Raw genomic sequence first — 12588 nt, 5'->3', positions numbered from 1 at the left:
TGACTGTGGGGTCTGCAGCTTCAAATAGCCTTATTTAAATACCATGGTCTGGATTCTGCCCTCAGTGAAACCTGTGCAGTGTGACTGGCTCTATTGTCATTTCTGGGTTCCTGCTGGAGTTTGGAACTAGACAGGAAAGGGTTCCGTGACTGAGGAGAAGGCTCAGCTGGGGCTCATTAAGCTGTTTCGCGCTCCTGACATGTATCCGTGGAGGGAGAGGAAAGGCGTGGTCAGCATGGAAGAAGGCTGGATGCAACTCAGGGAGACGTGTTGCTGTCCTGCTTGGACTGTAGAGGAACTGGGGGGAGGGCTTTTTATTTTGCGCCATTCTTATATCCCCAAAAGGGAATGGGCTCCTGGCACCACTAGGCAGGGGTTACAGCACTCCCCAAGCGCAGTGCGTTACCCACTTCTCTCTTACTAGGTAGTGTGACCGGGGAGGGTTTATTTTTAATTCTGCACGTTCATTATAGGCTGCAAAATTCAGTCCAAGAAAGTGATGAAGGCCGGTGGCTAAAGAATGCTCAACAGGGCTTATAAAATTATGGATACTAGAAAGGAATAGTAACCAGATAAAGATGCTGAGCACAAGAGTGCACCTGGTTATAGTGTCTCACACCCACCTCCTTACTGCTAAATGGAAGGACTGTTTTCCAGAGCTTAGATTACGAGCATGGGGGTTCAGGGCTTTCTATCCCAAGGCTGGATGTGAGAGAGAGAGACAGACAGAGCCATATCTCAGAATAGCTAATAGCCCAGGAATTTGGGCCTTCACCTGTAATGTAGGTGGCCTAGGGTCAGGTTCCTGCTCTGCAAGGTGAATGCCCTAAGCACCAGGCTGTAGAGTCAGTCTCTCTCTGGCCCAATGGATATTTATACATAGTAGAACAACTCTTACGGGGGGGAGGGAGAGTGACTTATTGCCCAGTTGTGAGTACGCTCACCAAGGATTCCTGGGTTCAAGTCCCAGCTCTGAATCCAGCCCAGCTGTCTCCTACGTCCCAGGTGAGCGCTCTGTTGTGTCTCTAACTCAGAAAGCTTTTAGATGAAATTTCATATGGAAGCTGGTCCATCGCCAGCCACAAACCACTTTGGTTTTGACGAAACAGCATTTTTCAGTGGAAACATTTTGTTGATTTTTTTTCCCCCACCAGTTCTGCTCTCTAGCCAGATCTGCCACTAGTTTGCTGTGTGAATGTGGACAAATCTCTATATGTACTTCCCCATTTGTAGCATGGCTAAATATTATCTTCCTCCCAGGGCTAATTTGAGGTTTAATATTTGCAAATAGCGTGGGGATCTTCAGATGAACGACCCCATCTGCTATATGCACAATCAGCTGGATGCATCACTCCAAGCATCAGCAAGTAACCCCATCCCAAACAATGTGTATGTAACACAGTAGTAACTATATACCTTGGGTCTCTTTCTTTAAATATCTGTGCTGTGTCAGTATTATTTACTGCCACTAGTTACATCAAGTAGAATCATAGAAGTGTAGGATTGGAAGGGACCTCAGTAGGTTCTCCAAGACTAAATAATAACTAGACCATTCCTGACAGGGGTTTGTTTAACCTGTTCCTAAAAACTCCAATGATGGACATTCTACAGGGAGCGACAGCAGTTCATTCAGCCCCCGTCCCCCCAAAAGGTGCAAAGACAAGTGAGAATCCTGCATTGCATCAACAGAAGCGGAAGGAAAAATGAGACACCAGGCTGGCTGGTATTATTTGGATTTCATAAAAGGGAGTCCAGTGGTGACACATTTATCTGACTTCAAGTACAATGGGACCTATTAGAGTGAAGTAATCTAAAGAAACCCACAAATCTGCTTCACTCTACGAGACAAGGCTGCCTATACTTGGAATGCAGCGTTGTTATAGCTTTGTCGGTCCCAACCTATTAGAGAGACAGGCTTTGGAGCTTACACAGCGCTCCTCCCACACCTGAAGTAGAGCTTTTTCGAAAGCGTGTCTCTCTCACCAACAGAAGCTGGTCCAGTAAAAGACATCACCTCACCCACCTTGTCTCTCGATAATTGGAATGGCATTTTGCACTGAAGCAGCTCAGGACTTTCATTATAATTTGGCTGCAAAGAGAGTGTTACTGTATCTAAATTCGCCAGGTTCTAGACCATTGAGCCTGGATCCCTTTCCTGTGAATTTCAAAAAAAAAAAGCGATTCCCCCCCAATTAAAAATATTCCCCAAACCCACCCCCACTGCGTTGCTCTCTATCAGTGGAGGGCAGGGATAGCTCAGTGGTTTCAGCATTTGCCTGCTCAACCCAGGGCTGTGAATTCAATCCTTGAGGGGGCCATTTAGGCATCTGGGGCCAAAAATCTGTCAGGGACAGTACTTGGTCCTGCTGTGAAGGCAGGGGACTGGACTCCATGACCTTTCCAGTTCTATGAGATAGGTATATCTCCATGTAATAAACAAGTAACCACCCCAGCACTCCTACTGTAAGCTCTTGTGGTTTCATCTATGGCTGTAGAATACAGCAGTGCTCTCTCTTTCGATATACATAAGAGAAGGGCAGCCTGACACGGCCTCATGGGCACTCACAGAGTGGCAAGCCCGATCCCTACGCCCTGTGGGCATGGTCAAATCTGTGCCTGCAGTGGAACAGGTATGAGAGGAAAAAGGATGGAGAGGAGGGGAAGAATGGCTGGAGCACAGAAAAGGCATGAGAGCTGCATGTTACAAAGTGTAGCTCCAACCAGTTTAATTCAGTGGCAATGCAGGGGTTAGGGGAGTGTTGGACCTTGTGGCTTCACAACTAGGTAGACGCACAGACTATTCCCAATGCAAAGTGTGTGTGTGTGTGGGGAGCCCCAGGAGTGGCCTGGAAGGATTCCTCCCCTGGTTACTCAGGCTGTGAGCTAGGGGCAGGATGTATACCATAAAGCATCTAACTCAAAAGAGGCTCTTCCTAACCTCAGCTTTTACATTAGAAAATAATTTTTTGTAGTAAAATCAGAGGTGCAAATCAGTAGGATATCTTACTATAAAGAAACTGTAAATACAGAGGTGAAGAGAGATAACTGATATGAAAAATTACCCAAACTCCTGGTGTAAAATGCAGAGGCATATTTGAAAGATCTCTCTGCACTGGTAATTCACTGAGCTGGTAACTCCAAACAATTACACTCGCTGTGCAAAATATTCACAGCAAAACTGGGGAGCCCCCTGCATTGGTGGTTTTTGCATTTGTTTGTGATTTTCATACAAATAAACTGATTTACTGAAAAATACCTTCTGAGAGTTCACCATTCCCCTCCCTGGTTAGTTAGAAATGATCCCCTCAGCATTTTTGATATTTTGAATTTCAAAATTAGAAATCTTGGTTTGAGAGGGACTAATATTTTGGAATTTTTGAATATCTGCACATTTTGAGTAAAAAGTTCCAGTTCTGGACATGTTTTGAAAAATAAAAATGTTGCATGTATGAAATTGAAAAAAAAGAGAAATGTCACAAAACGCTCTTCACTGTTTTTTTCGCTGCCCTGCTTGTTACTTGCGCAACTGAGCCCAGTTCTGTCTTCAGATACTCCTAACTCCTGTACCTCAGAGGCTATGGATCTGAGGTCAGAACGTGGCCACTGGGTCAATAGTTTCTCCCAGTGTTTCATCAACAGCGTATGCTGGATTGAGGCTGGTGAAGTTGTGGTTGCTTGTTTAAACCCATTTACAGAAATGATTCATTATCTGATTGGAGTCATCTGTGCAAGAAATATCCAAACAACTATATTACAGCTGGATAGTTGCACCCTCCAGGTTCTTGTGCCCTTATTAGATACTTGCTTAGTGGATATAGTTTTGCTGCAGTTGGCTATAAGGTTACGTTTAGTTTGCCCTTTTCAAATGGGATGAATCGGTGTGCAATTCCGTTAAACAGCTGAAAAATATATATATGCAAAGGGCGCTATGGAGAATCAGAATCCCAAATGTCAGAGCATGATCTTTCCCTTAAACTCTCATTTATAACTCGTTACTAAACTCAGCCCACTCAGCTGGGACACTCAATTCATGAAGAGTTTGGTTTCTATTTCTGTTCTGAATGAGATATTTGCTGTTCTGTTTAGATTCCTCAGTCTGCAAATACCGCAACATTCAGCATCTCCTAGCTTGTTAAATGCGTAATTCTATTGCAATGTTTCTGGACAGAAGGAGGCCATCTAGACCCATCCGTCTGTACCCTTTAATGTTTTTCTCCTCAAAGTGATTGTTTAATTCTATGTTGAATATTTTCCCAATTGCGGCTTCTCTTATCCTTGGGCTGGATTAAGAGCAGGGCTGATGGAGCTGTGTTACAAACCTCAAGCTGCAAGAGGACCCAACCTCTCACACTATAACCGTGTCCCATCAATCACAGGGCATTGTGCATACTTATGGTTCCTGTGTCTCTGTCTATATTTCACTGGGCTCCCGTTCTGCAAGATGCTGAGAACCCTCATCTATTACTGACCTTGAAGGATCATGCCCTGAATCTGGCTCTGCCTTTGGGAGTCCATTCCACACATTAATTTCCCTCCATGTGTTCTCCTAACCTCCCTGAACATTTCACCTCTGCACTTCTTGCCCTTTGAGCTCCCATTAGAGAGTTCATGGAAGGCTGATTGTTCTTCAAATGCGCTGCACCTTTATTACCTTCCTTCTTGCCACTCACTTTTCTAATTAATGGAAACTGGAGTTTCACAACTTCTCCATGTAGCTAAACCCTGCCCCTGTATCTTTTCTTCCTTGTTGCCCTTTTCCACACTTCTCTGTTTCTTCTCACTCTGCTATCGTGCCCTCAGCTGTGAACTGGTGATCTCATTAGCGGTATGCATGTTGACAGTAATGATCCCCACTGATTTGTGGGCTATGGAGCTTGTCTCTGGAGTTTTTAAATGTCAACAGTAATGGCTTATGTGTGAACGAAAAGTCCCAAAACATATTTTAAAGATCTCTCTAATTAAATGAATTGATAGATCTCTGTGGTTAAGCTTCCCTGGGTACCAGCGATGTGGTTACTTCTTACAGCGTGCTAGAGTGATCCAGCCATCCAGGAGACTTTAGCTGTAGGATCTCTTGAACATTGAGCTTTCTTGTTTTGTTTGGCCAGTGATTCTACAATGCTACCATAACCAGCCCTATTTGGGTCAAAAGTGAGATTTGAACCTGTGACCATCAGGGCTAAAAGCTTGAGTCTGCACTACTCCAGCAAAAGAATTAAGTCCCTTAGCTGGATGCTGGAGTCAAGGCTGGTTGACTTGTTTTCTTTGAAAAATGGGGTTAAGTCAAAAATTGAATTTTTTTTCATGAAAAAAGTTTACCAATTTTTTGGTTTTGGAAAAAACATTTAAAAATTAAAAAAATGTTGAATTTAAAAAAAATATTTTGTTTCAACTCAGTGGATGGAGGGAATTATTTTCTCATTTAATTTTTCCCATTGGAAAAGTGTGTTTTTTAAAGCTAATAGTTGATACTTTCTCTCAGTTTTGAAATCCTCTCCCCCCCCAACACCTTTGCCCAACTCCACACTTTTCTAATGTGAAAAAAAGGAGTAAAAATAAATGACAAAAAAGGGGGGAACAATTTTTGTTTTCTTTCCAAAAATTTTGTTTTTCATTCTCTGTTTCTGTTGGGGAAAAAAATGAAAAATTTTGAATGCAATTAAAGTGATTTTCTTTTGCAATTTTTTCCTGGAAATTTTTTCCCTCACCAGCTCTAGTGGTAGCAGCCTCCATGTGGACCAGCATCTGGACTGGTGACAAAGAGCCATGCTCTCCTCATCTCAGTTACACTGTTACTTGAGAAGGGTGCTGGGACTTGAGCTGCAGGTGTGGCACAACCCCTCCCCTGGTCATGTGGCAGCCACCTTAGACTTAGAGCTTGTCTACATCAGTGGTTCTCAAACTAGGACTGCTGCTTGTTCAGGGAAAGCCCCTGGCAGGCTGGGATGGTTTGTTTACCTGCCGCATCCGCAGGTTTGGCCGATCGCAGCTCCCAGCGGCCGCAGTTCGCTCCTCCAGGCCAATAGAAGCTGCAGGAAGTGGCTTGGGCCAAGGGCCGTGCTGGCTGCCACTTCCTGCCGCCCCCTGGAGCGGCGAACCACAGCCACTTGGAGCTGCGATCGGCCGAACTTGCGGATGCAGCAGGTAAACAAACCAGCCCAGCCCACCAGGGGCTTTCCGTGAACAAATGGCGGCCCCAGTTTGAGAACCACTGGTCTTCATTACCCGCTGGATTGATGGGCAGCAATTGATCCAGCAGGGGTCGATTTATTGCATCTAATCTAGATGCGATAAATCGACTGCTGAGCGCTTTCCCGTCGACTCCGGTACTCCACTGGAGCAAGAGGCATAGGCGGAGTCCACGCGGGAGTGTCAGCTGTCGACTCACCACAGTGAGTAAGTAGATCTAAGCACGTTGACTTCAGCTACGTTATTCATGTAGCTGAAGTTTCATAACTTAGATCGATCCCTCCCCCTAGTGTAGACCAGGGCTTACCCAGTCACAAGCAGGTCTCTATAGTTGTTTTGAGTAAAGCTGGTTGGAGAAATTTTGACAGAATATGCTGTTGGAATACACAGTTCTATCAACACTGAAATGCTTCACGTAATCGGGTTGATTTTGCCAGAATATAGTTTCAGAAGAAAATTAGGGATGGCGGGAGGGGGGAATGTTCAGATTGCATCAAAATGTCCAGTTTCAACATTTTCAGACCAAAACATTTTGATTTTTGTTTTGGAGCTACTTTCCATTTCAAAGGGTTATTTTGTTGTAATGGATTATATTGCACAAAGTACAAAAGCTGAAATCAAAATATTTTGGTCAGTTTGAAATGAAACATTCTGGCTGACGAGAAGCAAGTTTTTGATTGGCATTTTCCTGTGCGGAGAACTGTGACATTTTCTGGTTTTGTACTGATTCAGAATAAGCCGCATTTTGAAATCTCAAAATCCTCTGTGAAATGGAACTTTCATCCTCCCAGCCCGAGTTTGGAGACAATGCCATTCATGCAGTCTAGCTAATCTGCTACATTTAAAAAAACAGCTGGAGGGGTGGGGGCCAGCTTATTAGCAGGGTGGTGGGGAGTTCTGACAGCTGCTCTCCGGTGCTACACTTCTGCTTTTTGATGCCTGCTTGAGAAGAATCAGCATCTGTTGCCTTGAGTTCTCAGAGGCACTCAAACCTACGCTTTCCAAGTGGTAGTGGGGATTTTTTCTTCAGAGGAATGGATTCCAAAATGGTGGATCCTGCAGAACAGAGCAGATCCCCACAGTGTGTTCAAGAGGTCTGCATTGTGTTTCTCTTTGTTGGGCTAGGCTTAAGACACACTCCTTTTATGGCATATCCAGTTCACCAGGGTGCCTCGGGATTGTTTCAGTGGATTGTGAAATGCCTTGGGGAGCAATATATAACAGGTACGTTATGAGAGCAGGTGTACTGCATGATGTCTTTCTGTATATTGCACAGGGAGGGCTATTGGGGGCTTGCCCCATCTCCCCAGCCATTCAATGGGATGGCTCCACTGAATTTTATGGAGACAGGGTCCACATCATGATTTGCTTATCCACATCATGCCCAAAGAAGTTATCCAATAAAATAACACGTTAGTAATAGTTCCATTCTCCAATTCATGGACAAATAGAAATGTCTAGGGATTTGTAATTTATTCTGCAACTGAATCTGCAAACAAATGTGGTGAGTTTAGGCACACTACAATATAATGTGTGCTTTTAGGATTTGAGATGTTATTGACAAGTGCTGCCCTCCATCTAAGGATTTTATTTCCTTAAGAATTTAGACCAAATATAATCAGTGCCAACTCGTGTCTAGTAATAGGACTATATGTACATTGCATTAAAAAGAATACTGAGCTACAAATTCTGCTGTACTGTAACTAAACATAGATAGCGCCCAATTCTCCTCTGATTTCTGGTGTAAATCTAGAGTAACTCCACTGAAGGCGATGAAAGTGACCCCAGTGTAAAATGCTGTCTGTAAGACCTATAAAATCCTGTTCTAAATGCACAGGACAATTTTACATACTTCAATCAACATCCTTCTATAGAGAGAGACTTACAAAAAGAGTAATTGAACATCATATTTCTGAATTATCTTTAATTAATACAGAGGGATGGCATTGTACCTCCAGAGCCTTGGTTTGATGTTCACTGATTATGTCGCAACTGATCTTTAATTGCTCCATCTGAAGACTATTATCTCCTTTTCTCATGATTGTCTCCTTCTAGCTCCTTACAAATTGGATACAGCTATTAGCAATGTTGGTTAATTTCCCCCAAAGATGGTCTGAGCTTGCAAAACCTTGCAAATGTTGATTCTGATTAAATGCATTTTAAGTTTTTTGTGTGCAGACAATGGCTCCAAAGAAAAGCCATATATGAAAACCCTCTCCAATTCTGGGAAATTTGAGGTTTGGTTCAGATTGGATCTGGATAGAGCTGCTGCCCCTTAACTCTACAATGGGCTAATTCAAAATCCAGATCTAAATGCTCTTGAATTTTTAGAAATCTTGGGTGCATCTCTGAACTATGTGGCTTGGTCAAGCCTTTTGCAAGTGGTACTAAGAACAATATTTTTATCGTTTCCTTACTTCTGTATACTCTTCTGAGAACGTCAGCCTCTGATTGTTGCCTATTCAAATGCCTATGTTTATGTGCAGATGCATACAGATCGTACAAGATCTTAGTCTTTGAACAATGAAAATCTTGTACACTAAAGCCTTTAATTTAATCACCCTTCAAATACAATCCAGGAACAGAGGAGCAACCGTCTCCTTTAGCAGAATAAGAGCAGTTTGGAAACTTGCCACGTGCACTGGAAGTAGAACATGACCGAACAAGTTGAACAGCTATACTTAATTTTACTTACCATAGTCGTTTCTGCAATAGAACCAAAGCTGTTGATGAAAATGTTGCAGCTGACGTTTACTGCAGGGCCTGTGCAACAAATTAAGAGCAGATCAGGAATCCACCATATGATCACTGGCAAACATACTTCCACACTGCAGTGCTAAATCCTATTGGCATGGAAATTTAGCTTTCTATATGGCACCATAACCTCTACACTGCCCTGTGGCTGTTTGAAAATCTAAGTCGGTCATACGTATATCCCCTGGGTCATATTCCACACTCTTCCATGTTAGGTAATAAAGGTAATAATTGGAGATATATCAATCTCCTAGAACTGGAAGGGACCTCAAAAGGTCATCGAGTCCAGCCCCCTGCCTTCACTAGCAGGACCAATTTTTTGCTCCAGATCCCTAAGTGGCCCCCTCAAGGATTGAACTCACAACCCTGGGTTTAGCAGGCTAATGCTCAAACCACTGAACTATCCCTCCCCCCAATGTTCTGTAGGACCAAATCCTGTGATCCTTCTTCGTATTTTATTCAGTCAATACTCGGGAAAACTCTGCTTGTGCTGGCTGGAATTTGCCTGAGTAAAGATCCAATATGCTGGTTTTAAACAATAAAGCTCCAAATGGCATGAGGGACTGTCTCATGGAAGCTAGTCATACTGCCATACAGAGAGATGCATGAGTGGAAGCAGCTGGCAGGGGTGGCCTGTGAGGGGTCCTGAATTCTGGAATGCTTTTCTGTTTGGTCCACCAGAGCATGCATCTGTTAACCTTCCGTGCAGGCTGTGAAGTGTATTTTAACTTGCAAGCAGGAGGGAGTTGGGGAAAAGTCGGTGGAGGGGACTGGAGATGAAGGATGAACTGATAGGATCTCATGATATGGTTGGATAGAAGGTCTTTGAGGATTTTTATGTAGTATGAGCTACAAACGACAACTGGGGCATCTGGAAATGTGAATCAAATATTGCACTGATCAACTTGAGATCATGTGATGATGTGTTTGGAATTTGGGAGTTACCAAAACCTGCAGGTTGGACCCAGGTAAATAGAAAATAAAATTAAATATAAACCGTGAGTAAGGACAGAGTTTGAACCATACACGTAAGCCTTGAATTTTTTTGCACCTTCTGCTTTCACCACCACATGAAAATTCCTGACCTTAGAGTGTGCTCAGGGGGATAAACTGGATTTTGGTTCCTTTAGCTCGGATGTGTTGCTGGCTAGATGGTGAGTAGGGCTGGATGGGGAATGTTTTTCAAAGCTCTAAAAGCTTTGTGTGACAGGAAACCTTTTTCCGTTCTGCCTTGGGACAGAACTTGGGAGGCTACTGAAGTCAAACCGGGAGATTTTAGCCGCTTAAAGTCTGGCAGCGCAGGGGGGCTAAGGCAGGCTCCCTGCCTGCTCTGGCCCTGCGCTGCTTGCGGAAGCAGCCGGCATGTCCCTGCGGGGGTAGGAGACGGAGTCTCCGCGCACTGCCTCTGCCTGCAAGCACCACCCTGCAGTTCCCATTGGCCGGGAACTACAGCCAGTGGGAACTGGGCGGGGCAGTGCTTGCAGGCAGGAGCAGTGTGCAGAGCTCCCTGTCCCTCTACCCCCTGCAGGGACGTGCCGGCTGCTTCCACAAGCGGCACAGGGCCAGGGCAGGCAGGGAGCCTGCCTCAGCCCTGCTGCACCGCTGACCAGGAGCTGCTCGAGGTAAGCACCGCCCACACCCTCACCCCCTCCTGCACCCAAACTCCCTCCCAGAGCCCACACCTCCTGTCCCAGCCCTGAGCCCACTCCCGGAGCCAGCACCCCAAACCCCCTCCCACACCCCAAGCCCCTACCCCAGCCCTGAGCCCCGTCCCAGAGCCTGCACCCCTCACCCCCTCCCACATCAGAATCCCCTGCCCCGGCCCTGAGCCCTCTCCCACACCCAAACTCCCTCCCAGAGTCTGCACCCCTCACCTTGCCCCAGGCTCAGCCTGGAGCCCCTTCCCACACTCCAAACCCCTCGGCCCCATCCCAGAGCCTGCACCCTCCTGCAACCCAACCCCCTGCCCCAGCCTGGTTAAAGTGAGTGAGGGTGGGGGAAAGCAAGCAAGGGAGGGGGGATAGAGTGAGCAGGGCGGGGCCTCAGAGAAGGGGCGGGGAAAGGGTGTTTGAGTTTGTATGATTAGACAGCGGCAACCCTAAGTGGTGGGCATATCCAGGTCTTGTTGGCACACATCATCCAACTCTGTACCCCCCCATAATACATTGAGGGGGGAAAATCCCTTCCTGACCCTCCTACTGGTTGGCCAGAGAAAACGCTGAAGCATGAACTTTTGGTAAGATCAGACAAACTGGAAGTGACCCCCACCATTGCAAACAACACTGTCATTGAAGCAGGAGTTGCAGGTACTTCTCTGTGCCCTGACAGCGCTCCCTACAGAAGTCATTCACAGACATCTAACATATGCATTTCTGGTTTCTTTAAACTGGGCTTGTTTTCACTCTCGGCTGTAACTGCTTCATGTGGGGCAGTCTTCAGGGGGGAAAAAAGGAAAATGGCATATGGTGGTTATGGGTTTTTTAAATCTCTATTGGCTACCAGGATGATGTATCAGCATTGCTGATGGTGTCAGATGGCTTATACTTGATGATAAGGGGAGGAGAAGTGAAGCATCATAGGCCACATCTGCTACCCAACAGCTGCTAAAAGATGAAATGCTCCTTTTTGGCCCAGTGATTTTAACAAGAGGCTTGTGGTCTGTAATCAATGTAAACTCCCTCCTGTGTAGAAATGAATGGAATTTCCTGATCACATTTCTGGATTTCTGTCTTGTCCCCCTCTAAAGCTTTGTACCTCTTACTGAGCAAGGGCAGCTTTGCAGAGACACAGCCACCTTGCTTTGCATAAGTGCTATGCAGCATCATTAGGAGTTTCTTTGTAAAGATTCCCAGAAATCCAAATGGTTGTCTTCTTGCCAGCTTCCGGACAGCTCTCTGCCAACTCAACCGCAGCTCTCAATCTGCACAGCTCCCTCTCCAAACTAGTTAACACAGGTACAGGCTAGAACAGCACATGCAAAAATGTATCCTTTCCTTGTTAGCTGCCCCTCTTAACCAAGAGAAACACAGCTGGCATCCCAGTGTTTGAAGGAGCCCATGTGAAATGGACCTGGAGATAATCAACCGTTTAGTGGTTGGGTGAACTCACTATGCAAAGCACATGTCTAGTATATTCCTCTTTCCGTTTGGTGGTGCTCAGTTTGCTCCTTCTGTAATGCTCTGATTGGATTGGGAAGTGAGTGACTGGTTTCCCAGAATCAAACTCAAGAGCATCTGTAAAAGAACAAAGCGTGTGTGTGTGTGTGTGTGTAACTGCTGCTAAAACACCAGGCTCAAACGTGTAGGTGATGACACTAGCAAATAATCCATAATCTCTTGCGTGTGTGTGGAGCCTTTCATCCCAAAGGGGACTGCGCGCGAAATGCTAAACTAACATGATAAACGACTGCATGGACAACATTCTGCTCTGATGCACTTGAAGGATTTCTGCTCTGCTCTTTGACTCTCACCAATCCACGTGGAACTCCTCACTGACACGTATGTTAGTGTAGCCGAATGCGAAGCAACATCTACCCTCTGGATCTGAGAGAAAAAATTTGCTTTCTATGGGTTTGATTTTCAGAGGTGCTTAGCACCTGCTGCTCCAATTGAAGCAGATGAGAACTATGAGTATTCAGCACCTCTG

At 45.2% G+C, this 12588-nt stretch overlaps 1 protein-coding gene and 1 long non-coding RNA gene across 4 annotated transcripts in view; one reads left to right on the top strand and one right to left on the bottom strand.

Annotated features, from left to right (window-relative positions):
• Positions 1-12588, top strand: part of LOC120371037 — a 125738-nt gene that overhangs the window by 31305 nt on the left and 81845 nt on the right. The gene's annotated exons all lie outside the window — the stretch shown is intronic.
• The window catches only part of GLRA1 (glycine receptor alpha 1), a 66667-nt gene that overhangs the window by 23835 nt on the left and 30244 nt on the right, over positions 1-12588 (bottom strand). The window contains exon 3 of the mRNA XM_039486479.1: positions 8885-8952. Within this exon, the coding sequence (XP_039342413.1) occupies positions 8885-8952 (68 nt within the window). The remainder of the gene's footprint in view (positions 1-8884; positions 8953-12588) is intronic.

The sequence above is a fragment of the Mauremys reevesii genome, linkage group 8, assembly GCF_016161935.1.
Source record: "Mauremys reevesii isolate NIE-2019 linkage group 8, ASM1616193v1, whole genome shotgun sequence".
Classification (NCBI taxonomy): domain Eukaryota; kingdom Metazoa; phylum Chordata; order Testudines; family Geoemydidae; genus Mauremys; species Mauremys reevesii.
Note: the sequence above shows the minus strand (reverse complement) of the source record. Positions and strands in the feature narration are given on the sequence as shown.